The sequence below is a fragment of the Sander vitreus genome, chromosome 15 (genome assembly GCF_031162955.1).
Source record: "Sander vitreus isolate 19-12246 chromosome 15, sanVit1, whole genome shotgun sequence".
Classification (NCBI taxonomy): Eukaryota; Metazoa; Chordata; class Actinopteri; order Perciformes; family Percidae; genus Sander; species Sander vitreus.
Window position 1 is genome coordinate 20502535 of NC_135869.1, and position 26066 is coordinate 20528600.

Here is a 26066-nt window from a genome sequence, read left to right on the forward strand (position 1 = left end):
TCACTTGACGCAGCTCCCTCCACACACGGCTGCGCATCCCTGGACGGAGCTGTCAGCAACACTCAAAAGAAGCAAGAGACAAGCTGGTACGTTGTGGGAAACTGCTTTTGAGTAAACACGGTAAGACGAGGAGTGTTTGTGTCTGAAGACATATAGAACGACGACAGCCTCAATCTTTTTTCCGGGGACGCGAGCGGCTACAGAAGCCAGTTAAAACGGTTGTTGTTGTTGGAAGCGACTTGTTTTGGAGTTTGGTGTGATTTCTGAACACTTTCCACGTTGCCGACGTTATCCAGTAACACAATCGATGCTGTTGGAGTCGTTTATAAAACTAGCAACTGCTGATTTTACGGCAGAGTTATTTAAGCCCTTAAAAGACCCCGTTGTAGTTGTGTAGAGACTCACGTAGACACCGTTGCAGGATGTGTTGCTGATGCAGGAGTGAGGTCTGGATTTAGTGAATCTGTGGAACTCAGTGACTTCGTTTCATTGGACAAATGATTTCAATTAAATAACTGACTTGCAGGATCTCCCCCAAGACTGAAGCTCGACAACCTACATCTTCCTCTGTGTTGCCATCACCATTGTGCAAGGACTATGTTGATGAAGGAGTACCGCATCTGCATGCCTCTCACAGTGGAGGAGGTAGGTGGAAGTTTTCTTTGTTTTCGTGATATTTTGCATCCTGCTCTGTCTGCTGATTGTCTACTCCTTCAGTTCCATCACAAAATGCGTGGCTAACAGCTACAGAGTTGCCAGGTCAGCACGTTTTGTTTGATTTAACGGATTATTGCAAAGTTGTCAGTGATGCAATTATCATTTTTGCACCAAAGGACATATTGAGATACCACCGCCAGGTGGAGCTGCTGTTGTCTCTCTTTAAGCCTACTGTTTTGTGTTTAAGAGAAGTCGTGCTATTTAAGAGAGATTGTGTACAGTAGCAGCACAAGAGGGAATTGTGTTATTATTAGTAGTCAAGGACACATCGTGCATCTATTTTACTTTGAGTGTTTGGATTGTGATTGCATGCTTTGTTGTTAAAAGTAATCTGTGTTGACACAAAATGCTTTCTACCTGTGTTCACAGCTGTATTGTTTCTTCTCCAAACGCCACTGTATAATAAATAATGTCCCATTTTATGAGGACTCATGTGTTGTTACCTTTGTCCTGCTTATTTTAGGTTGCTTGTAATTTTTTACAGAGCTAAATGACTAAAATGCAGATTTAATGCACTTTTTTTTCATATTGATCATGTTTCATCTGTACAGAGTGAGACACATTCACACACAGTATTTCTGTTTAGTGTAAGGATTAGGGAAAGAAGCATTTGCAGGTTGAAGTCGCCCTCAGGTCACAGTGACACAGAAACAGCCTCACAATCAAGTAATGCTGCTGTGTTTTGACATTTTAGGATCCAAATAAGATACAATATTTCTTAAACATTCAGCGCTCAGCTCAGTTGTGACTGTATTTATTTGGTTTTTGCTTGGTCTCACACTCCGGTGTCTTTTTTTAATCTGCTCTAGTGTTACCTTTCTATATGTCATGTCTGAACCTAAACAACAGATGTTTCAGCTGAAGTGTTTTATGAGATTAATTGTGTCATAAAGGTTTTACACACCATTGAACCCAGTTTAAGATGTGACATGAGCTGCCACTTAAGTGTGTTACCACAGTGATTCATGGAGTCACTACCATTAAGTTGTGTTTTAGTCAGCTGTGTTTGTGAAAATACAATCCTTCACTGCAGTCAAGCTAATCCCATTGTTGTGTTCTTAGGTTGAGTGAGGATGATTTCTGTACTTTTAATCAGAGAGCTGACTTGAACACCCTCTCCTGAAGTCTATTGATCCTTATCTTGCTCTGTTTCATGTTTATAATTACCAGGATGCTGCTTTATCACATTGTGTCCTATGGCTGATTGGCTCTTCTTCTTTGCTTCGCTCCAGTGGTGATGGATTGTGGTGTGTTGTCCTCTGTGGCCAGCTAAAGGCTATCACATCTGTTGTTGTAATGGTAATAATGGGGTCCAACTTAATCTATTGATCTGTTATTGACTTGACAAATGAACATTTGTAATCTATTAATTTTTGCAGCATGCAAGTACACATCCGTATACACAAAGACACTTACATTATAGTCATCAACAGTATTGTGTGTGTGTGTGTGTGTGTGTGTGTGTGTGTGTGTGTGTGTGTGTGTGTGTGTGAAATGGATAGCATATAATCTGTACATCCGTTTTCTATAAGTGATTGTTAGTATCGCCAGCTAAATAATCAGTGTTTCTTTACCATATTCACTATATACCTATACTGTATACTTTGTGCAAGTACGTGTAAAAGTCTTACCTGTGTGTGTGTGTGTGTGTGTGTGTGTGTGTGTGTGTGTGTGTGTGTGTGTGTGTGTGTTTAAAAGCATAAAAACTCTTTACACAAGTGGAACTAATTGTGAGCGGATCTCTCTCCTTCTAAAACAGTTTTAAGCAGCGGGTGATGATTTTAAAATGCAAACATAGAGTATAAGGAAACACGTTTTTTGCTCTTTCCTCATTTTAACCCAGCAGCAACCAATTACATTTCAAAGTGGTCAATATATTTCAGTAATGCTGTCATCTGGACTGGTTCAAATTACGTATTGTACTGCTATGTGTTCCTGTGATAATGGAGGCATGATAAATCATCTCACAGAGTCAGTATACCCGATTCATGATGAGCAATGAGTCATTTAATAATAATAATAATAATAATAATAACTTGTATTTATATAGCGCTTGTCTTGATTAAGGTGACATCAGCCAGTCAGTGAAAGGTCAGTCTCTGGGGGTTTCCATATGTTTGTTTGTGTCCCTGCATACTGAGGTGCCCCAGAGCACGTCCAGGCCCAGACCCAAGATCTTGTTTACATCCCCAGAGTGGAGACTCTGTGCTCTGACTAACGAGAAGCCTGTTCCTGCGTTGTTCCCCGAGGAGCTCGTAGCTCAGCCAGGCTGTGACCTGGCTCACACGCACCAGATGGAGAGTAGCGTGCTCACTAAGATGATCTGCTAGACGTCAAAGGATGAGCCAGGGAGAGAAAGAGAGGGTATGCATGTAATGCATGTGTGTTGAGAGGGGGATTGATCGCTTTGTGTAACCGTCTGAGTCTGCCTAAGTCAGCATGATTTGGTTTTGGCCTTTTTAATTGTTTTGCGGATTGATGATTCTCTTAAATGAGACCTATTATGCTTTTCTGTATTTTCTGTCATATCTATAATGTTACAGTGTCGGATGATCATGTTAAACGTGGACAAAGCTTCAAATAATGAGGTAAACGTATTTTTAAAGAAATCCCTGTGAGCCCAAACCTAAGATGTCCTACTGTTCTGAACACTCCGGTTTCAACAGTTTTTTCTCCTCTCAGCTGCGAATGATGTCTTGCCAAGCCGGTTTTCCATATATGGTCATCTTCTCCAGGCAGGCACGCTACTGCAGTGTCTATATTACATACTCTGCGACACGTAGCTACATGCTAAGTCAGGGAAAGCTGTAATGTTGGCTGCCTAATTTCTTCCAACTTTCGGGTCACATTCCTGCTGGAACATGTCCGGTTGTGTAGTATTTAGTTTAGAAGCCTTTGTTGGTGATTTTTGACAGTATAAAGTCCTGCTGTATACTCTGTTGCAGTCAGTTTTCGGCTGCAACGGACTGTATAGAGGCAGCCACGGCAGAGCACAGATGCGGAGACTTTGGAGACTTCGGAGATCCTTTAAACACTGACCAGTCAGAGCAGACTGAGCTTTTTCGGGAGGCAAGCTTAAAGAGCTAGGCGCTCCTACAGAGTGTCTCAGACAGAGGGTGAATACAGGTAGAGCAGCATTGCGCAGTATGACAAAAATAAAGTTTTTTTTTAACATAAAAGCATGTAAACATGTTCTTGTAGAAACACAAAATACGAACCTCAAAATGGTATATAATAGGTCTCCTGTAAGCACCTGTATGCACAGAGTATTCAGATATTGAGGAAGTTTTAGGATATGGAATCCCCACACCCTAACAAGTATTTTGATGTGCTGGCACTTAACTTATCATAAAGAGTGAAAACAGGAGGAAACGGTTAGCTGGCTCTGTCCAACGGTAACAAAATCTGCCTAGCAGCACCTTTAATAGCTCACTAATAAACACGCTATATCGGGACCAGTAACTTCCTGGAGTTTCCACTGGTTGCCTGGCCACTGCTCTCATCCAAAAAATAGTCTGGCACATATGTTGGTGAGAGATATAACATGTTAGTTGGGGAGCTTTAGATGTTTTGGTACAGTAGGTGGATTTTGTTAACTTGGAACAGAGCCACACTAGCTGTTTCCCTGTTTCCAGTTTCTAAGCTAAGCTAGCTAGCTGCTCCTGCTACATATTTACTATAAATACACGAGAATTGTATTAATCTTGTAATTTAACTCTTGGTAAAAAATAAGCATATTTCCCAAGATTTCTTTACTATCTGGTTTGGTGTACTGCTCCTGTTAGCCTTTTTTATGCTGTAACCTAAAGGAGAATTCCTGCCAATTTTTACGTTAATCTTGATCGCTATAGCTACGCGAGTACTTTCGATAGAAAAAACCCCGACCCGAATCAGTGCAGGTAACAAGGAGAAGCTGCAGCTCCATGTACAAGCGTCCCCTGAGCTAAAACGGCAATTGTCGGGGCAAGTTTTAGAGTGCCTTTGTGCCTCTTAACAGACACAAAATGCAACTAATATGTCTGTGCCACATGAACAGGGCCCTAACGTGTCAAGAAGATGCGTTTTCAACTCAGACATTGTTTAAATTTACCTACCCTGGTCCCTGTCTCGAGCCTGCCGGTAGCTAGCTTGCCCTGCTAGCTGATAGCCGTTAGCCGTTAGCTGCTAGCTGCCCTCCGGTGAGTGTATTCAGACAGGCTTCTGTGATAATCATCCCAATAACAATCCACGGAGCGGTGGTGGTGTGGATATGTCCTCCAGAGGACAGGTCATGTCACGTCTCGAAGTTTATTCCCCCCTAAAAAAAAAACAGTAGTGCGGTAGTAGCTGTTAGCTGCTAGCTGCCCTCCGGTGAGTGTGTACATCCAGATAGCCAGGGTAGGTGAATTTAAACACTGTCTGAGTTGAAAACACATCTTGTTGACACGTAAGGGCCCAGTTCATGTGGCCCAGACATATTAATTGTATTTTGTGTCTGGTAAGAAGCACAAAGGCACTCTAAAACTTGCCCCAACCACTGCCGTTTTAGCTCAGGGGACGCTTGTACATGTAGCTGAAGCTTCTTCGTGTTACCTGCACTGATTCGGGTTGGGGTTTTTTTCTATCGAAAGTACTCACGTAGCTATAGCGATCTAGATTAACGTAAAAATTGGCCGGAATTCTCCTTTAAGTATTGAGTTAAATATGTCTTTTAGGTGTTCCCCTGTGTTTTAGATGCTTCTATTTCTTTTTATTGTGTGTTTCTTTTCTTCTTCTAATATGCCTCAAAGCTACTATACCGCAACTAGTTTCCCCATAGGGATAAAGTACTATACTAGATTATTGTCTGATGATATTTTCAATACCCACTACAACAAATCACAATTCATTCTGATGTTCATTTTCAGACTACACTGAGCAGAGCTTTCACTGCCTCATCAATTATCATGCGGTTTCCTCTGCAATTAATTAACCATTCACTGGTTAAAGAACGGCGTGTCTTTTCTGCACCTGAGCAGCAGTTGAATTACTATCATCACTTGCTTGATCAGATCCTGAGTAATGAGCTTTGGAAAATGAGTTGAGGAAACAAGAACATCATCTTTGCTCAGGGTAAGTGTCGGCTTGCCATCATTGATGGATGAGCATCACAAGATGATGCTCATCCATCAATCCATTCATTGGCAATACCCACTTACCTTTTAACTTGGAACTAAAGACACAATGATGCTATATTGAGAAATAGACTGCCGCAGGCGGTGTTGATAACCTAAAATATTAGATTTCTGCTATGCGAACTACGCAATCCCTCATATAGTGAATTATCCCTTTAGTTGGTGTTCTCATAAGACAAAAGCCACATCACTAAGTGCCCCTAGTGCTGGGGTTTTACAGGTGTTGAGCATAATACCATTAAGCCTGTGTGTGTGATCTTTTTGATCGAGTGAAGATAAAGGTCCTAGCTGATAGTAGAAATTGTCAGGGAGCCAGCAACCGTTGATCAGAGCCCTAACAATAAAACAATCTGATTTGAAGCAAATTAAAAAACAATTAAATAAGGGACAAGAGGATCACCAATTTACGACGGCGCATTAGGGCCACATCAAAGGAAAAAAAATAAGGAGGAAGATTTTTTTCTTTATTTTGCATTTCGAGAATAAAGTCGAAATGTTGAGAATAAAGTTGAAATGTCGAGAATAAAGTGGAAATACTATTTCGAGAATACAGTCGAAATGTTGAGAATAAAGTCAACCTGACGAGAATAAAGTGGAAATACTTTTTCGAGAATAAAGTCGAAATGTTGAGAAAAACTTGATATTTCAAGAATTCAGTCGGACTTTTGAGAATAAACCAAACTACTAGCTTTACCTATAGTCTAATACAAAATGCCTTGTGAAGGCCTATATGAACTCGTGAAATTATACTTCAGAATCAGTTTTAATAACAAGGAAATTCTTTCTCTTTTAGCGCATAAACACAGTATGGTGATAAGTATTAGGACTTTGAAGAGATTGTGCCGTAAATTGCGTCTGTTCAGAAGGAGAAACCACACAAACTTGGAAGAGGTGGCCACATTCCTGGAAACTGAAATAGCAGGTAATGGACAGATGCAAGGGTACACCTACACGCAATAAAGAAAGGATATGTTGTATCACAAGACACAATAAGACAATTGATCAAATTGTTTGATCCTGAAGGAGTGGAGCTCAGGCAAGCGCGGCGTCTGAGACGCAGGCATTACCACAACAAAGGTCCCAACGCGCTATGGTATGTGGATTCGTACGACAAGCTGAAGCCATACGGCATTGGCATCAATGGTTGTGTAGATAGTTTTAGTCGCTACATTGTGTGGATGGAAGCCTACACAACAAACAATGACCCAAAAGTAATAGTAGACTACTTCATCACATCCATTGCGCGCTTGGAAGGATGCCTGGAGCGACTGCGCGCTGACAGAGGCACAGAAAATGGGCATGTTGAAAACATGCTTGTTTTTCTGCGCAGGAATCACACCGATAGTTTTGCAGGAGACCGAAGTTTCATCTATGGACGCAGCAGCGGATTGAATCGTGGTGGCGAATCTTGAGAAAACAAAGTGCACAATTTTGGCTCAACCTTTTCCAAACCCTCCAATATGATGGACATTTTTCCTGTGATTTCTTGGATAGAAGTCCAATCCAATTCTGCTTCCTTAACCTTGCACAGGTAGGCCTGCAAGCTCATGACTGCCCACCCCCCAGTTATAGGCCTACAGAATTATATATTATATAATTAATACAGATACTCACACGAGTGGATTCAACACTCAACATACAGAACACACTAACAAGGTGGATATACATTAGGCCTATATGTTAGGAAACAGGTGAAAACAATGCTTAGATATTATTATTCAATATTATTTTATATATATTTTAAGGTATTAGCTTGGAGAGCACTGGCACACAGTATGCCTGCCAGTGGGCTATATATAACAGTTTTAATCCTAAATATTTAAATATATTGGCATGTCTCCAACAAATGAAACATACATACTGTATATCTCATATAAGGAACCTTGTATAATTAATAAAACCTCAGGTTATGTCTGTTTTTTATGCAGGATGAACTTGATGAAGTCGTGACAACCTGGAATTCGCACAACATAAGAGTAAAGCCAGGCCATGGTGTGATAGGAGGACGCCCTATTTTGATGTACACACTTCCAGAGATGTATGGCGCTGAGGACAATCTCAAGACAGTTGACATAGATGAATTGGCCCTATGTAAGGGAGAGTGCACCCCCAAAAGCCAATACCCATGTGATGAAACCGTATTTGATCTCTGCTGTCTTCTGATGCAGGAAAAAGGATGGGATGCTCCCAGAGATGCATTTTCTGCTGCTGAACTGTACACCTTATTGAGAATTGAAATAAACCTATTGCTAAATATTTGAGGGTGGACAATTCTCTCTGCACTAAGGAGGATCATTGTATCATATGAAACTCACATAGGCCACACATGGAAAGCATAATTTCCTTTAAATGGGCCTGATTTAGACCTGCACTTAAGTACCATGCAGTGGTGTGCAAGACCATCTCCACCTACTTGGAAATCAGTGATTATACACAGGGATAAGCACTCTCTTGCCAGTATAGCCTTCATGTAGCATGTGTGATGGACCCATGCATGTAGTTTGAATGGCATCTTATAAGTATCCTCACTTTTGAACCTTTAGATTTTATTCCGAAAATACATTCTGTATTTTCACTAGTTACCTGGCAGTGAGTTTAGGAGGATCTATTCAAAGATATTGAATATTAATAACTATGTTTTCACTAATGTATCACCTGAAAGTTGTTTTTGTTAGTTTAGAATGAGCAATCTATATCTACACAAAATGTCTGTCTTGGAAACCACCATCTTGAATTTACTTTTGTTGGAATGTCAAACATGCAAGTTATGTAATGGTATCAATTAAATTATTGTCTATAACATTGTCTATAACAATGGGCCAAATGTATTGTATATAACATTACAGGTTGTATTGTATTGTGAATGACAATGTGTACATCATTTCTCACCAAATTAATCAGGTGCTTGATTAATTACAGCATTAACCTGTTAAAGTCAAATGTTTCACTAGAAATGTTGTAAATGTGCTCGACACTTGTGAATATTACCCTTTAACTTAATGAATAGTTAAACAGCATACACAAATGAAATAGGTGCACTTTTAATGTCAAATCATAATCATTTTTTTTCACCTGGTCCATTTTTGGGGGGCTAGAAACTGCACCCACAGAACACTCACATAACAAGTAATTCCTTGTTGCTTGGCTACATTAGTGAACTCAGATGTGTTTTTTCACTTCCTTTTGTTGGACATATTGTGCCTTATCCTGTAAAACATACAAATAAAAAACACAAATCACCTTATTCACAGAACATCTGAAGTGTAATCTAACAAACATAGCTAACCTGTGACATGCTTTACATGTACTATGCCTGTGGTTGTTTTACAAAATAAAATAAAAAATATATAAAATCATAAGAAACCATTTTGCAAATTCAAAAAATGTAACGAAAGATTTGCACAACCAGTTCAAGTTCCCTATTGTAGTGAAATAATGATGGCATGACTGTGAATGGCCTGTGTGCATTAAGAGCTGCAACCACAACATGTATTTTTAATTAGGCACAAAATTAATAAATGAACTAATTAACCTGAAATTCCATTTTCCACTACCTACATATTGTAATAAACCCTAGTTTAAGCTTACTCAAACTGTCAATACACAAAGACAAATATGCAATTATTGTTAACCTAGAAAATAGTTTGTGAAAACAGTACTTGAAGTGGCTCTATACAGAAACAGAAGTAGGTAAAAGGTCATAACATCTGACATTTGCAAAAAACATAGAGCCCTTAGTTTTTGCATGAATGCAGGAGAACTGAAGACAAACTGCACCTATAAAAGGCTTTCAAGGTAAGAATAGCAGCTTTTTTTTTTTTTTTAGAAACCTTGGCTTGGCAACAGCATGGCCACAATTGTTTTTGAGGGGCCACATATTGTGCTACACAATGTCCATCACCTAATCGTTGCTCTCAAGAACTTCATTGAATTCAGCCCGAACATCAGGGGAATTTTCATAGCAGTCAGGTAGCTGTAGGAACATTCCACATGTCGGTCCAATTGGTCTTCTTGTGAAATCCGTCATTTCTGTAAATTGTGTCTGACACAATCAAATCGGACCCTGTGCAGAAGTTTTTCTTCATCCAGTTCCCTGATATACCTTCTGAGATGATGTTCGATCTCTTTTTGCTTTGCCCTCATATCTGCTGGGAACTTCAACAGTCTTAACACCTTCTTAGCTGTGGGTTTAAGATCAGCATACATCTTTGACAGCTTTTCATAATTCAGACTGATCTGTGATTGTGTCATGTCCCTCCAACAATCAATAACAAACATAGGCTTTTGAACAAGTTCTTTGTGGGAAATCTCCATCAGAATTTGTGGAAGGGTGTCTGCTGAGGGTTTTCTTCTGCATTCGTAGTTGTCAAGGACCTCCAACAGGTCATCAGGTTCAACAGAGGAGAAATCTTGTAAGGCTTGCCTGAGGATCTCTCGGTCTTGGCAGCTTACAAACTGAAGAAAGGCTTCTGTCAGATCACTGCTCCAAATAACATCTCCTCAAAAAAAGGGGGCACAAGCTTGATAGGAAGGTAGTAGCAGTCTTGGTATCCTCTCAATAAAATTCTGCCGATGGCTTTCCATGTGTCAGCCTTGAAATCATGTCTGATGAAGGGTACTTTCATTGTTGTCCCAAGTGTGCAACGATCATAGAATTTGTGCCAAAATGCACTGACATCTCTCAGAATCCCTGACCCACTACCAGCTTCCTCAGAATTATCTGGGAGTAATCGTCTCACTGCCAGTGGTCTGGTTAGAGTCTCGGGGTCAGAAAATGCTTCGATCATGTCATTGAAGCAATTTGCATGGTGTATAGTGATACATTTTGTTTGTGGTGCATGGTCAGGTGTTTCCGGCTGATAAATCAGTGTGTCATCAAGATCAAATTCAGCCTCTGTGTGTGGGCCAAATGTAATTTCAGGGTCTGAGATATAAGTTACATCTTGAAGAACAACTGCATCCTCCTGCAATATCTCTGGTACAATAAAATGGATCTCTAAGACCACTAGGTAATCTGTGACATGATCTGTAGCAAGTGAGTGATCTGTGGCAACGGGGTGATGCAGACTGACCTGGTCCTGTGCTGAGGAACTGGACTCCCGAGACAGGGATTGGCTGTCAGAAACTTCAATAATTTCATCCTGGTCCTCAAAGCTAGATTCATCATTGTGTTCAGACTCAGTAGTAGATGCATCTTCACCTAATTGTGGTTTTGGCTGAGTGGCAATGTAGAAACGCAGCTTGGGTAGTTTGACAGTTTCATATATTTTGCCAATTGAGACATCATCAGAAAAAGAGTTTTGTTTGAAGTCCCATACATCAAATGTGAAGTCTGATTCATGGCTTTTACTTGAAACACTATTTGGAAAAAAAAGACACTTTCCCTCTTTCAAATCCACTATTAATGTCCATAACAACCTTTCTGGTGCCCCCTCTGGTGGTGTATCCAACCTATCTCAATTGTCCGTGTAGTTAGCCGTCGTCCAGATGTAGGTTTAGAGGTTTGAGGCTCCTCTTGACTTTCTTTGGTTTCCTTTCTTAGTTTCATTTTCTCCATGAGCTTTTCAAGAAGACCCAGTTTTTGCTTTGAGGCTGGCTTTTGACGTCTGCAAAAATTGAATTGAAGTTGAAGTGCAATCCTGTCTCCATATGAGGGCATGTATTTGGCCAAAGCTGAATCATCCATAAGCAGGATGACATCTATGTCGATCTGTGAAACAAAGGAAAACCATGAAAGGGGAAAGAATCATCAGTTTAATAGCTACAGCCTTTTTATGGTATTCCATTTCAGGGTTCCATAATTGACGTATAATTACTATGTAGTTTAATTTTGTCATTCTTTCTGTATGTGGAATAATTAAGTGAGGTCTGCAACCCATTCACATTACTTGATATGTTATTCAGGTGCTCTTCCTGTGACTATGCTTGACTTTTAATGAACCCACTAGGCATACTGAAGCATCATAAGAATCATAGCTGGCAAAATGCATATCAATAAAGGGTCAATGTCAACCTTGAATTCACACTAGAACCAATTGTACTGTCCCTAAAGTGCAAACCTTGCACATCAAACACAGACAGATTGAAGAAAATGCTTATACAGTAATTAAGAGAATTTAAGTTGATAATTGACCCAGGCCTGTCTATCGTTAAGCTCTTTGTCAGGATCCTGACAGCTGCCATATACGCACCTTTTGCTCCTCCATTAGTGTGAGGGCTTCCTCTGGGACCCCCCGATCTTGTAGAAAATCTATCACGGTGATTGACATTTTTGCCAGGTACATGGAACTGGTGTTCTGGCAAATTATGGTCCTTTAACATTGACATAAAAGAGCTTGATTACACTTTCAGTCAGTGCTAGTGTTTAAGCTACTTATCAGATTGGCCTTGGATCTTCATGAAAAATCTTTATGGAAAAAAGACCACTTCTGATGCAACCTCTCCATGATGAAAAGAACATTACAAGAAAACTGTCATATCAACAGACCCATCCCTCTATACCCAACATAGTTCATTCAATACTTTCACTTAACTGATGTAAGCTCCATGATAATTTTTCTAACCTAACCAAACACTTGCTCAACTGATGTGCTGTGCTGATGTGGAGTACATTTTTAACTCTTGCAATTTTGCTGGGTGGATTTAAACATGAAACCAAAGAAAGAGAATGCATGACAAAAATACAATGGATTGTTTTTTTGCCTTTTCTTTGTTTATTTCTGCAGTACTTTGCTATGTTTTTCAATCACAAGTTGCAGTAGTTGCTTTCTCTGTTTGACTGTGTTCGTTGAATTATTGTCACACCGGCACTGGGCTCTCCCTCAGCCACGCCCACTACACAGTCTCCTCTCAATCAGTATCATCATTCACTATCCCCAGCCTATTAGCACTCCTCACCTGTTGCCTGTTTTAACTCGTTATCCCATCTACAAGAACCCTCTCCATGGCTCAGTTGTTATCTGGTCTCATCATTATAGGACTCCACATGTCATTTGGAGTCGCCCCTTTTTTGCTGCTGCTGTGCCAAAGCTTCCTGTGTTTATCTCCTTAGAAGTTAAGTTTATCCCCTGGCCTGTGTTCCTTTGAGTTTCCTAGAACTATTTTTGACTTGAAGTTTCCAAAGTTTTCTGTGTTTTTTGGAATCCTAGTTTCCTGAGTTTGACTGGAAGTTTCCTGAGTTTTCTGCAATTGTTACTTTTTGTACCCTGTCCAAGACCTCCATTAAAGATATTCAGATGGTATTCTGTGTCCTGAGTCTGTGACAGTTATACTGTGCATGCTGTTTAAGTATATCCAGTGTTTCCCATACATTGATTTATTTGTGGCGGCAGTCTGGGGGTTCCAGGTGAACTCATGGAAGACATTATTATATGCTGCCTGTGTGGTGCTGCCATGCTTCGGCGCGAGCTGTGGATCCAGGAGACCGATGTTTTCTCCAGATTACATGCAAATCACGTTCTCCTTGCCCCCCTCCCTTTAAAACCCTCAACAATAACAGAAATTAAATTTGAGACTGAAAAAAAAGTTTGGACTGACAATGAAAAGAGAGTGACATGAAGAAAAAATATTAGAAGATTGTCATTGAAAAAACCCATCTGAAATAAATTATTTATTTTTATATATATATATATATATATATATATATATATATATATATATATATACTGTATATTTTCTAAAAATAGCCATCACCAGAAATAGACTCTAATTCTGTGGGAAACACGTATATATTTAACAGTCAATTTGATATGTTCCACCACTCATTACTGATAGTGAGGTTAGTTATCCACATACCATTACTTGAATTGCTCCTATTTGGCTGACATATATGGTTATCAAGCTGCCAGCTTGCTGTGGCTCATAGTACAGCACTGAATGAGTCTGTGCTGTGCGAATAATTGAAATCCTGGTGGTATTTTCAAAGTTGCACTCACAAACTTTGTCTGAGATTATGGCTTCTCTGCGCCTTTACAGTTAAGAACCTTTCTTTCTGAGTCAGATTGTTGCTGTTTTCTCTGTAAGGCATTATTTTGGGATCCTGAAACATTGGCATTATAATCATCAATGCATTCCATTGCGGTCGGCTTGGCTAATGTTTTGGGGAACAATCGGCAATTGCAGGCAATTACTACAATGTGATTCGTATCCACACTCCTAAATAATCATTTTAATGTGCTAAATAACTGTGTGTGTGCTTTTGATGAGTTGGGCGACTGGGGGCATTCAGATTATGGTGCACTGGATCAGTGAAGCAGTGGCAAATCACTACAGAGATGTTATACTTCAGAGAGAGCTGCCCTACACTTACATGTTCATGATGTAAGACTGCTTGATGAGGCCTTGATGTCTGCATACGGTATGCTGTGTTTGTCTTTGGTCTGTCTGACTCATTTTAAAAATCTGAGTCTCTATTTCATCAGTCTGAACTGAAGACTGAAAAACTGTAGCACTCAGTTTTGGGTGTTACCAGCTGCAAATATAGGGCTAATTAGTAATGGGTATTTGTGTGTTGGTTGGATGGTCCCAAAGATATAACATAAATGTGTTGTTGTTGGGATCCAATGGTCTAAAAAGCATAGCATGTAGTTCCGATGCTTGTGGTTGGAGTTTTACTGCGTAACTTATGTGTCCTTCCTCCGTCATGTTTTTCTGCATTTTCTCTGTTTTCCCAAAAAGTGTAAAGCTCACTTCCCATTAAATTTGGTATATGTCACTGCCTTCTCTGCTGTTGGCCTTGGGAGGGTGTAGACAGCCATGTCCATAGTGTGGCCAGCTGTTTCTTTGCACTGGCCTGTAAGGAGCTTCATAGGACGCAGTAACCCCAGACTCACTTTCCTGCCACAGGGAAAGAAGGCTGATAGGGCCACTGACAATAGATGGTGCTGTAAGCCTCATTTTCCAGTTTCACATGTAGATAATGCAGGCAGAATAAAGTTTTTTTAGGCAATTTACTGACAAGGCATAGCATGGTTACAAACTGAAACAGACATCTGGCAGAAAGGGCCTGACTGCAACGTAGCAACATTAATGATCTGTTAAACATCTAGGGTCAACAGTTTTCTATTTATAGTAGAGAGCTAAGGACTAAATTAAGAGCAGTTGTGCAGAAACAGTCAGTCAGGTGACTCGAGGTTGTGGGAACCAGGTTGACTAATAAACAGGTGAGGTGAGAAAGAGAGTCCATGCCTGTACCACCATTACACAAACAAAACATGTAACCATGTGATTTAGCCTGGTTAGGCATGATGCAGCCTTTAATATTGATTGGAACACAGTAGGCACTGCATTCATTAATTAAAAGGCACATGGTCGATAAAGGGCAGACACAAAGACAGAGGTGAGCTAAAAAAAATGCCAAATGACATACAGAGCACAGCAAGTTAGAAACACAGTCAAGCAGCCTCAAACAGGAGAGGGTACAATACAAACCCAGAGAGGGTGGCACTTGAAATTTGACAAATTATCCAGCGCTAAAGGAGGAATATATGTACCAAGGCACTGTGTTATTCTTTTCTTCTTTTTCTTTTTTCTTTTTAATACCTACATTTGTAGCTGCTTGACAATTTAGACCCATACAGAGAAAAAGGGAATGATAACACAAGATGATGGTCATCCATCAAAAGCCACATCACTAAGTGCCCCTAGTGCTGGGGTTTTACAGGTGTTGAGCATAATACCATTAAGCCTGGGTGTGTGATCTTTTTGATCGAGTGAAAATAAAGGTCCTAGCTGATAGTAGAAATTGTCAGGGAGCCAGCAACCTTTGATCAGAGCCCTAACAATAACACAATCTGTGTTAAAAGAGGATCACCAATTAGATAAACCAGGTGGGAAAAAAATACATACATTTATGCTTAAAGTCATTAATGGAGATAAGCTGCAGTGACCAGAAAGATGGCTAATGTGCTTTCTGTGCCATCACTTGTGCCCTGTTGCTGCTGCCTCTGGCTGTGTGTTTGAAATTCCACACATTGCAACACTGAGCTTCAAATAGAGGTCCTGTGATGTTAGAGAAAGCAGTGACATATTTTAATGGTCCCTTGCACGCATATACATACACTGCAGACAGATACACACACGCACTTTCTAAGAACCTGGGTACACCACTTTAATTCCAGGAACAAGCAGCCTCATAGATTAATTATTTAGTTTGCAGTATCTAGTGGAATGTGCACCAGCAGAATGCTACTAAAATAGACACAATGTGAAGATATTTTAACTCGGGTCAGCTCGGCTCGCTTTGCTTGTACCTGGACGTGCTCAGGACATTTCTTTAATTAATATTTTCTTCATAAACAAGAATGTACAGCTAACACTACAGATTACTACACACTTATACTAACACCCCTAATAACCTCACTACACACACAAAAAGACAGTAAAACCACAACAAGAATCTATCTTCCAAATTAAACGACAGAATATGTTGTTAGGTAAGGGGACCTTCATCGTCACAGTGTAAGCTTGTTGTTAGCTGTGTAGTCCACCCTCTGTTAACATAGTGGTAAGTTAGCTACCTAGCTCACGTTAATGTTAATGTAGAAACAAAAGCCGTGGGCAGCGCTTCGAAGTGCTGGGACAAAACAATCGACAGCACCCAGCTAGTGCTTTTCTGACAGAACACAGGCCCTTAGGTTGCAAAGATTGTGACAATGCTTAACAATAACCCAACATTGTCTGCCAGTTTTGAAAAGGGAACTGAACAACTGTCACCCGTGTTAAAGTACAATATGTTGTTGAATTAATCCACCCATCCCACATCACCTAATTTACTCTTTTGCTCAGGAGGCATTTGACTTGAATGTAAACATATGTCGTTTTGGGGCACTTGCTGAAACGACTGATGCTACCATTCTTCTTGGGAGGAGTTTCTTTAAAATTGACAAATCCAGCTACATTGGTCAGCTTGCTCTTTTTCTGGATTCTTACCCAGCAGTCCAAGTGAATGCTGCCGATCTTGGGAGTATTTATACTCTTTTATTGTATATGGATGTGTGCTATGTGCATATAATCTAAATGTAACATTTTGGTGACATTGTGTGGACATTAAAGTTCCAAGACTAATTGGTCCCTAGTAAAATATCAGTATACCTTTTTGTTCACTTTTAAGGATGTCCATTTTTTGGAGGAATTAAATATAAGCAGCTCAAACTTCCTTGGACCCAAGTACCAATGATTTGAGACGTTCGCAAGTCTTTTGCAAACAATTTGAACGTTTGGTGACTACAAAACAGTTGTGAAAAAAAAAAAATCTATTCATGTGTTTGTGTGTGCTACAGAGCAGTCTGCACTACCACCAGTTTAACAGGAAGCTATCATCATTCACCTTATCAGAAAAGGAAACTCTTAATTGCCTGTCCCTCCCTGTACCCCACCTTCTCTGTTCCTGTCCTCCTAAACCTTATTTACTGTCAACATCCTGTCTAAACAAGGAGAAACAATGGTTACTGAGAATAGAAGCTTGCTGACGTTGTGAATGTGTCAGTAGAGTTATGGGACAGGTGGTTGGAGAGATTCTGCATGAGAAGTGGAGCAGCTGGGCATGCCACACTATAATGTGATCACAATGTATCAGGATTCATTGTTCACTCTGATTGGTGATGGATTGTGTATATGATAATGGTAAGTGACATGGATCAGTCATTAGCTTTTTTCAAAATTACACTGATTCCCCCAAGACGTTTGCTACAGAACATCCATCTTAACAAATAATTCAGTGTCATATTCAGCGTTCAGTCTTGTGTTACTAGGGAAACAATTGTACAGGTCTTCCAGTTTTTGCCCGTTGCTTGAACACGTTTTACAAAACTTGGCTCATTGTATCAAAACTCTACACACAAACAAATAAGACACAACGCTGGGAAATAAACCATTCACATCTATGTCAAATTGAAACTCTGCTATCAAAACCTAACAATCCTTTGTCAAAATGTCACTCTGATGACAAAATGATACCCACTTGCATCATATGAATACACTTTCAGATCAGCAGCAACACACTAGTCTACTTTATATAAAAAACTGCAGTCTTTTGTTTTCAATGTTTTTATTCAGTTCCACACAGGGCATGTTTTCACAACAACCAAAAAATGAAGTACTGAATTCAAAATCATTACATTGCAGTAGTATATTTTACAGTACAGTAAATTCAGTTAAATCAAAAATAAAACAAACAATACACTACTGTAAACACAGAAAAATACAATTGTGCGCAAGTGGGCTTATGGATCCTGCCGTCTGTTGGGGTCTGGCCACAGGATCTCATCAACATCACAAGCAATGTCTTCTCTCGCTAAGCATCGGGGAAAATATCCCCTTGTGTGCCGAATCCATCCCTGGATTGACCTCACCTTAATGTCTCCGCAGGCCTGTTCCATTGACTGCAGAAGAGGCATACGGGCATGTGGTTGGCGGTCATATACGCGCCATCTCCAAGCAAAAAAAATTCCTCTATAGGATTTAGAAATGGCGAGTAAGGGGGCAAGTACACAACTTCAAATTGATCATGGTTGGTGAACCAGTTCTGGACCAGAGCAGCCCGATGGAAACTAACATTATCCCAGACAACAACAAACCTGGGCTGCTCTGGTCCAGCATCTAGAAATGTGATTATGTGTTGCGCATTATAGGGAACCAGTTTGGCATGATGGTGCAGTAGCCCTCGAAGACTTATGGCAGCACACAATGTGATATTTCCCTCGCGCTGCCCCGGGACGTGCACAATTGCCCTTTTGGCCAATTATATTACGTCCATGTCGTCTGTTTTTGCTAAGGTTGAATCCAGCCTCGTCAATGTAAATACTGTCCAAGATTCTCTGTAACAAAAAATACATATTGTGGATGGCTTTACTCAAAGCACACACCTACACTACTACACATACAGAACCGACCCACCCCACCACACAGATACCTGTGTAGCTTTCTGAATGTATCTATGTGGTACTATCCAGTGGTACATATTCATCTGTTACTGGACTGCACCCATTCTTTATTGTAAATGTAAAGGACTGAAACACTTACCGGTACATATTCATGTTGAAGTTCTTTGACTCTGACACTGTTCCTCTCAAATGGGACCCTGTACAATTGCTTCATGGTCATGTTGTGCTTTACCAAGATGCGTCTGATAGTTGTAATGCTTACTCGATTTATGTTGTTGAATACTTGCCTATCTAAGTATTTGTTGCTGTAGCTGGTGGAGACGGATTGCATTGTTTGCTCTGACTAGGTTCACTATTGCAAGTTCCTGCTGTTGGGTGAACAGGCGTTGGCGTCCACCCCCAGTACCCCCTTCTAGCCATTCTCTTTAGAAAAATGCAACCACAAATTGTTCTTGTTTGCTTCTTTTTTACAGTACTGTGTATACTGAACTTTACTGTATTTACCATACACAGTACTGAAACATCTCAACACGTTATCACGGTATGTTTCACAAAACTACCACTTTTGTTGGAAAAGGAGCATTAGCCACCCTGGAATACAATACATGTGATACAGTAACGTCATATGGTACAGTACTGTAAATACTCTAGATACAGTCTGAGTAGAGTAGAGAGTTGAAGACATACCTGTTTTCCAGTCGGAATGTCCTTATTATGGATGAAACTGTGAAACGGCTTAGATTAGGATGGACTCTCTGCCCAGCTTCCCTCATAGTCAGGCCATGGTTTATGACATGGTCCACCAAAGTTGCTCTTATGTCATCCGAAATAATGGTCCTTGGCCTGGCTTCTTCGACCACATCCTCCTCTCTCTCTCTCTCTGTCTTCCTCTTCCTCTGCCTCTAGCTCTCCCTGCCTCCATGCTTGCAAAGTTCTCAAAATGGCTTAACTGAGGCCTTTTTGTAGCTGGCTGATTGGTGTTCAGTTTTGTAAGTAAGTATTTTCAGGTGTGTGTGTCTACGTCTTTTCAATTAACCAATGTGTGTTGTATTTTGAATAGATGTGTTTTCCCAATGGTACCCTGAGATTTCATTTTTGAACTAAGTGTCTTATGTATGAAATAGTGTGTAGTGTCTAGGAATTGTTACAGGAGTGTGTTACAGAATTGCAACTAAAGTGCAGAGCAGCGCTTTTGTTTAAGGTATGGTTACACTTTGTTTAAGGTAAAGTAACAACAACTTCAAGTTATGTTACTTTGGTTTAAGCATGCGTCTATAGTGTTCAAGCAACAGGCAAAAACTGTAAACTGGAATTATGCTTCGATTGAGATAGACAATTAACTTAAGAAGGCTGTTAACAGCCTTCTTAAGTTTGCATAACCTTTGGATAACCTTTGCATAGTACTACAAAATTAATCTTCTAGCAGAGCATAGGAAAATAAATTACTCTTTTATAGGCATTTTATATCCTTTCCACCATTCATTCTTTCATGTTTGTTTCACAAATGTAATACTGTCACCGGGGTGTAATTGATTTCCTGATTTCTTTTTTTTCTCTACATTGTAGTTTACTAAAGTGACACTGCTTCTTACCCACATATTATATTATACCCCCAATCCGTGAAAGAAGAAAGAAACACACACACGTCCATCCTGTGAATTTTCACAAATGCAGACACAAATTATTGTAGCACTCTTATTCTGTTGGGGGTTGGGAACAAATGCATTTGCAGTGGCTCTATAGACACTGTCAAAGCCACAGCGTATCAAAGGGCAGCCCTGTTCTTGTGAAGACTGCAGAGTAAATACATCATATCAAGAGTTATTGAACATAACACACACCCACACAAGGTCCATACACTTATACAGTATGTGGGTGTGTATGCATGTATGCACAGATACGCAGTGTATAACTGACTAAAATAACAGGTAGCCCCTGGTTGCTATAGGAACTTCAGCAGTTCACAACTATTAGTAATCTCTTTAATGATGAAGTGGCCCTATGTGTCAAGGTGTGTGTGTGTGTGTGTGTGTGTGTGTGTGTGTGTGTGTGTGTGTGTGTGTGTGTGTGTGTGTGTGTGTGTGTGTGTGTGTGAACCCAATTGACCCACACGGCTGTTTGGTTCTCCTGAGAAACAGCAGAGGAAAAGAGTTTGCAGAAGGGCACACAATTAATAACATTAATTGTCATCTCACATAAAGATATTTTATATCAAATATCAACCCACCTTTAATGATTTTGAATGTGTTTGAAAGACCTGAACAGCTATTGAAATTGGATAGTGACTTCGTAAATAGATAGTTTAGTGCTTCAGCATGGCATTGGAACGTCATCTAACACATCAGAGGTCCGAGTGCATGTGTATTTACAGTATGTGTGTCTACCATGATTTTGTAAGTACGGGTGTGTGTGTGTGTGTGTGTGTGTGTGTGTGTGTGTGTGTGTGTGTGTGTGGTACTGCCTTTTCTGTATTTTAACACCCACCCAATGAGACAGGTACACACACCATCAAAATCCATTCCATAAAACACCATCTTTCTTTTGAGAGATTCAATAAAGCGTCACATATCTTTACGAAACATACAAGGACAACATTTCCATGAAGTGGACCTGGGCCATGTCCATGCTTTTGTATTTTTCACTGCTTTGTATTTTGCAGTGTATTTGTACACTTTCCCTCACAATATTTCTTTATTATGTATTTGTTCCTGTCTGGTTTCTCTGACTTAAAGATTTAGTACATAACTTTTTGATATTAATGAATGTCCGTACATTCAAGCCACTACCAAGTTGCTACAAAGCTAATTAAGACTATCAGCTCCACACAACTCTCTCTGTATTTCTCAGTATGGCTATGTTCAGAAGATTGTGGCGTCCGGTGACTTTCCTGCGCAGAAGCTCAAGTGAACATAATTACCTCTTCTTAAGAGTCCATCATCCTTGACTACTAGCAACTGCGTGGAGGAGGGGTGGGGGTGGGAGCGCGATCACGGAAGGCTGTATCGTGTGGACGCGCCGACAGTGTTGTTGTCATTACTTAGAATTCATCATGGGGAAACAGAAACTACACACTATAGCTTTAAAGTTCCAGGGCAGCTACTAGTTAGTGCCATGGGTGCAGGTGACTAGCAGCATGGATCCTATTCTCTCTCCCTATGGCGTCTGTTGCTATTGTCAGCAGACCCCAGTGATCTGGAGTTATTCTCTATTCTCTAAACTGCTATTTAATTGCAGTGATGTCATTTTTCAAAGAACTACTTTTAGCGCTATTTTGTTGTTATATTTTTTTTCCCTATCTCTGCTGATCGAAAATGATCTTTGCCTTAGTGTTCATGTCTCACTGTATTGTTTTACGAAACAAACATACATGGTGCCCTGGTGTCCACAATTATTCTAGGTGAGGTGTGTAATGCACAAGCATTCGCACACAGTTGCTTTGTATTCACACACGTGTACATACACAGTTTATGTTAGCTATTGTAGGCTCAGAGGTCATGGACATGCTCTCATAGTAAAATATCATTGGCTAAATGCCTGTAAAGATCATGTGAGTTACGTCTGGTTGTGTGTATGTGTGTTTTAAAAGGTGCTGTAAAACCATCTGCAGCTGTTGTGACGTAAGCCTCACTACTGTACATATTTGCATCCATGTTTTTCTCATTCACTTTGCAGTCGACTTTCTGCAGTTTACCTGACTTCAATGTCATGAATATGCTCAACAGTTTCTATTATCAGGGTAAGGGATTGGGGAAAGCCAATTTCTCCAGCTAGATTCTCCCAGAAATCCAGTTTCCTGTCCTGTTGATGTCCGATTAAGTCATTTAAGGTGTGTATGTGCCAGGCCATACTTGGCGTTTCATTCAGTCCTATATGATCCACAGTCACACTTTTAATGAAAGAGGGCTGCACGACTAGGCCTTAAATATCAGAATTATTTGTCATGTATGCTGCACAGCACTTTGGATCAAATGTATTGAATTGAGATTATTTAAACTGCTCAAAAATGGCTTTCACTTCGATGTTAACGATGTTAATAGACATATGATATGAATAAAACCTGCTCTAGATAATTAAATCTTATAATCAAAATTATAATACTAAAACATTAAGTGCATTTACATGCACAGCAGTAACTGGAGTATGGTCTTACCCCGTTTAAGTGAATAACTGAGTTATGACAGTTCTCCCCATATACAAGAGCGGGGAAGAATGGGAAGTGTTGGGAGTAACTCTCTCCAGTGCAGTCGGTGGCACTCTGCCACTGTACAACCAGTGGCATAGGCAGAAATTGTATTTTGGGTGAGCCAGTACAAAAGTGAGTCGGCCATCTTTTCCCAAAAAAAAGACTTAGACAAACTGAAAAAAACAACAATTTTACTTTGCAACATACTGCATTACAAAGGCAATAATAGCAAAACACTGTATATACTGTACAACATGCTTAACAAAGTCTATAAAGGCTGTACACAACATCATAGACAAAACCTGTCTATCATATCCTATTCAGGCTACAAATATATTTGCACTGCCAGAACCAGCAGCATCAGCTTCACTGTTAACCATTTTACTAAACATAAACCCAAACAGCAAAGGTGTTAACATACTGCATGACATAGCATACATCAGACAGAAATCACACATGTAACATATCCCTAGTCCGCTCACCAGCAGCAAAAGCGCTACCAGCTGTTTATACAAATCAACAGTAAAAGAAAATCAAAGAATGAAAACTTCCAGCCGGACAGTGACAAGGGTCAAAGAAAACAAACATGGCGTCTGAGAAACCGTTGTTGCTTTGACCCGAATTTACTCATTTTTTTAAACTGCATGAAAACACACTGATTGTCAGTTATCTGATTAATTTCACAACTTCTTTCTGGCCATTTATCTTAAATTGGGTAGATTAAGTGACATATAAGTACAAAATAACATACAATTTTAGATGATTTATTTGATTTTTTAAAGTATTTAAAATGATAGAAATAGACAAAGAAAGTGTGATCATGTTGAGCTTTTCCCTTTTTCTGATGGAGGAAACTGCTCTGATTTATCAACCTGCCAAACCAACTGTAAAACTATGAGGAACCTCATATTTCCTGTGACAGTGTGAAATGTATTAATCTGCCAAACCAACTGTAAAACTATGAGGAACCTCATAGTTCCTATGGAAGTCAAGAGTCAGATGCCAAATCATAAGAAGAAACCAAACACAAAGCTTAATGTGGTTCATCTAACAATAACAGATTTTTATATATAGAGTTCAAGGATACACACATTGAGTTTTAGTGATTAATACCAAATGTAAACACAACTTTTGATTGTTTACAAGACAACTCCACAGGACACCTTTTAAAGTGGTATTCTTAATTGAATCTTCTCCTGACTTCCCCTTTGGTGGACTTCCCCTTGTGATTTTGTTTGTTTTTTAGGTATGCGGAAGGTTGCGGAGTAAGGTTAACACAGCCAACCTTGATAAGTCTTATCTTTATTGAAAACTAACTGCAGAGACCAAGAGAGCTTTGACAGCAAACTTAATCCTTTTCTGATTATGATTCGTACATACAAACCGAACGATATATACTTCAAAATTATACTTATTCTCTCAGGAGCAGTTTTTATCGCTGCACAAAGTAAGTATGGCTATTACCTTAACTCTTTTTTTTTTTTGCATTTAAAAAAAAGAATTGGAACCAAATTACATATTTACAACTTTTTTGTAAATTCTTTTATGAATGTATGAATGTTAATGTACTGATGTATGGGTTGTTACATTTTCCTAGGAAGTCATGAGTTATGTCAAAGCTTTGGGTGCTTTGACTCAAGTGATACTCAACTCACTTTGACACTCGATGGTGATGAAGTCTACTATGCTGACTTTAAAAAAGGGCTTCTTGTTTGGGATAGTAAAATCCCTACATCACTCCATATTCCCCTTGCTTACGAAATTGCATTACATTGCCGAACTGTGTGCAAAGATGAATTGAAGCGCTATAAACCAGACAAGTATGCTACAACAAAGACTAAAGGTAAGTGATATTTAACATGTTGATATGTTACGTTCACCGTCAACTTTTGGTGAAGATACTGTATCCATTTAGCAATGTTTTATTTAGTTTCTTTAACAAAAGTAAAGACTATTGAAAGTGCACTGTATTGTGTCAGAGCCACCAGAAATCATCATCTACCCCAGAGATGAAGTGATAGAAGAGGAAGAGAATACCCTCATCTGCTTCATCAACCATTTCTTCCCTCCCTCCATCAACATAAAGTGGACCAAGAATGCCATAGACATAAACGTGGAAGATCCTTTCAACAAATGCATAAACAATCCTGATGGAACATTTCATGTTTTCTCCTACCTAAACTTCGTCCCAAAGGAAGGAGACATCTACGGCTGCACTGTGGAACATGCGTCGCTGGAGAAGCCTCAGACCAAGTTTTGGGGTGAGGACAAAAACGTTTAATATAGTACAGTATAATGTTATCCTATAATATAGTATAGTAATATAGTATATTATAATACTCTCTTGACTGGTCTGATGTAAGAATTAGTCAATACTGAAATTACTTCTTAACTTCGGAATATTTTTCTCTTGTCCTCCACAGAGGCTGACATAAATCAGACTAGTATTAGTCCAACTGTCTTTTGTGGACTTGGCCTGTTCCTTGGACTTCTTGGAGTTGCTGCAGGAACATTCTTTTTTGTGAAAGGAAAACAAATATCTTAGATGTTAAGACGTATACCATACACAGCGCTGTGATCACTTCGTCTCTGGTTGCTTTCCGGCCAGCGACATTTGTTTCATGTCATCCCCACTTTCTCTCTTCTCTTCTTTCCTGACACCTCTCATCTACTATTGAGTAAAGGCAAAATGCCCAAATACTTAAAAAAAAAAAAGGAAACCTCGGTAATTCACTGAATGATCTTTCTTTATCACTGTGTTCTCTTCTATTATGTTTTTCAGTGTGTGAAAATACATAACAGCTTAGCATTTGTTGTCACTTGTTTTTTTCTACCATTTATAACTCATAATATGCATCTGATTATCACTGAGTCATTGAGCTATTGAAAATATCTGTATATGACATGTATTAGCCTTAAATAAACACCCCATAATGATGATTGAAAACTTATCTTCCACCTCAACTAGCATTATTTGTTGTCACTTGTTTTTTCTATCATTAATAACTCATAATAGATGCATCTGATTGTCACTGAGTCATTGAGCTATTGTAAATATATGTATATGACATGTATTAGCCTTACATAAACACCCTATAATGAAGATTGAAAACTTCTCTTCCACCTCAACTA

General features: G+C 39.5%; 2 protein-coding genes and 1 long non-coding RNA gene across 3 annotated transcripts in view; all 3 read left to right on the forward strand.

Annotated features, from left to right (window-relative positions):
* Positions 1 to 26066, forward strand: part of LOC144530469 (cytoplasmic phosphatidylinositol transfer protein 1-like) — a 57378-nt gene continuing 31312 nt past the window's right edge. Inside the window, exons 1-2 of the mRNA XM_078270051.1 lie at positions 1 to 86; positions 527 to 645. Of these exons, the coding sequence (XP_078126177.1) occupies positions 598 to 645 (48 nt within the window). The 5' untranslated portion in view covers positions 1 to 86; positions 527 to 597. The remainder of the gene's footprint in view (positions 87 to 526; positions 646 to 26066) is intronic.
* Positions 2969 to 9233, forward strand: LOC144530470 (uncharacterized). Its single transcript, XR_013503112.1, has 3 exons — positions 2969 to 3081; positions 7201 to 7401; positions 7799 to 9233. It is a non-coding gene; the product is annotated as an uncharacterized LOC144530470 (long non-coding RNA).
* LOC144529935 (H-2 class II histocompatibility antigen, A-U alpha chain-like) lies at positions 24179 to 25885 on the forward strand. Its single transcript, XM_078269304.1, has 4 exons — positions 24179 to 24381; positions 24532 to 24777; positions 24914 to 25195; positions 25358 to 25885. The coding sequence occupies exons 1-4, from the start codon at positions 24300 to 24302 to the stop codon at positions 25477 to 25479; spliced, it is 732 nt and encodes a 243-aa protein (XP_078125430.1). The 5' UTR covers positions 24179 to 24299; the 3' UTR covers positions 25480 to 25885.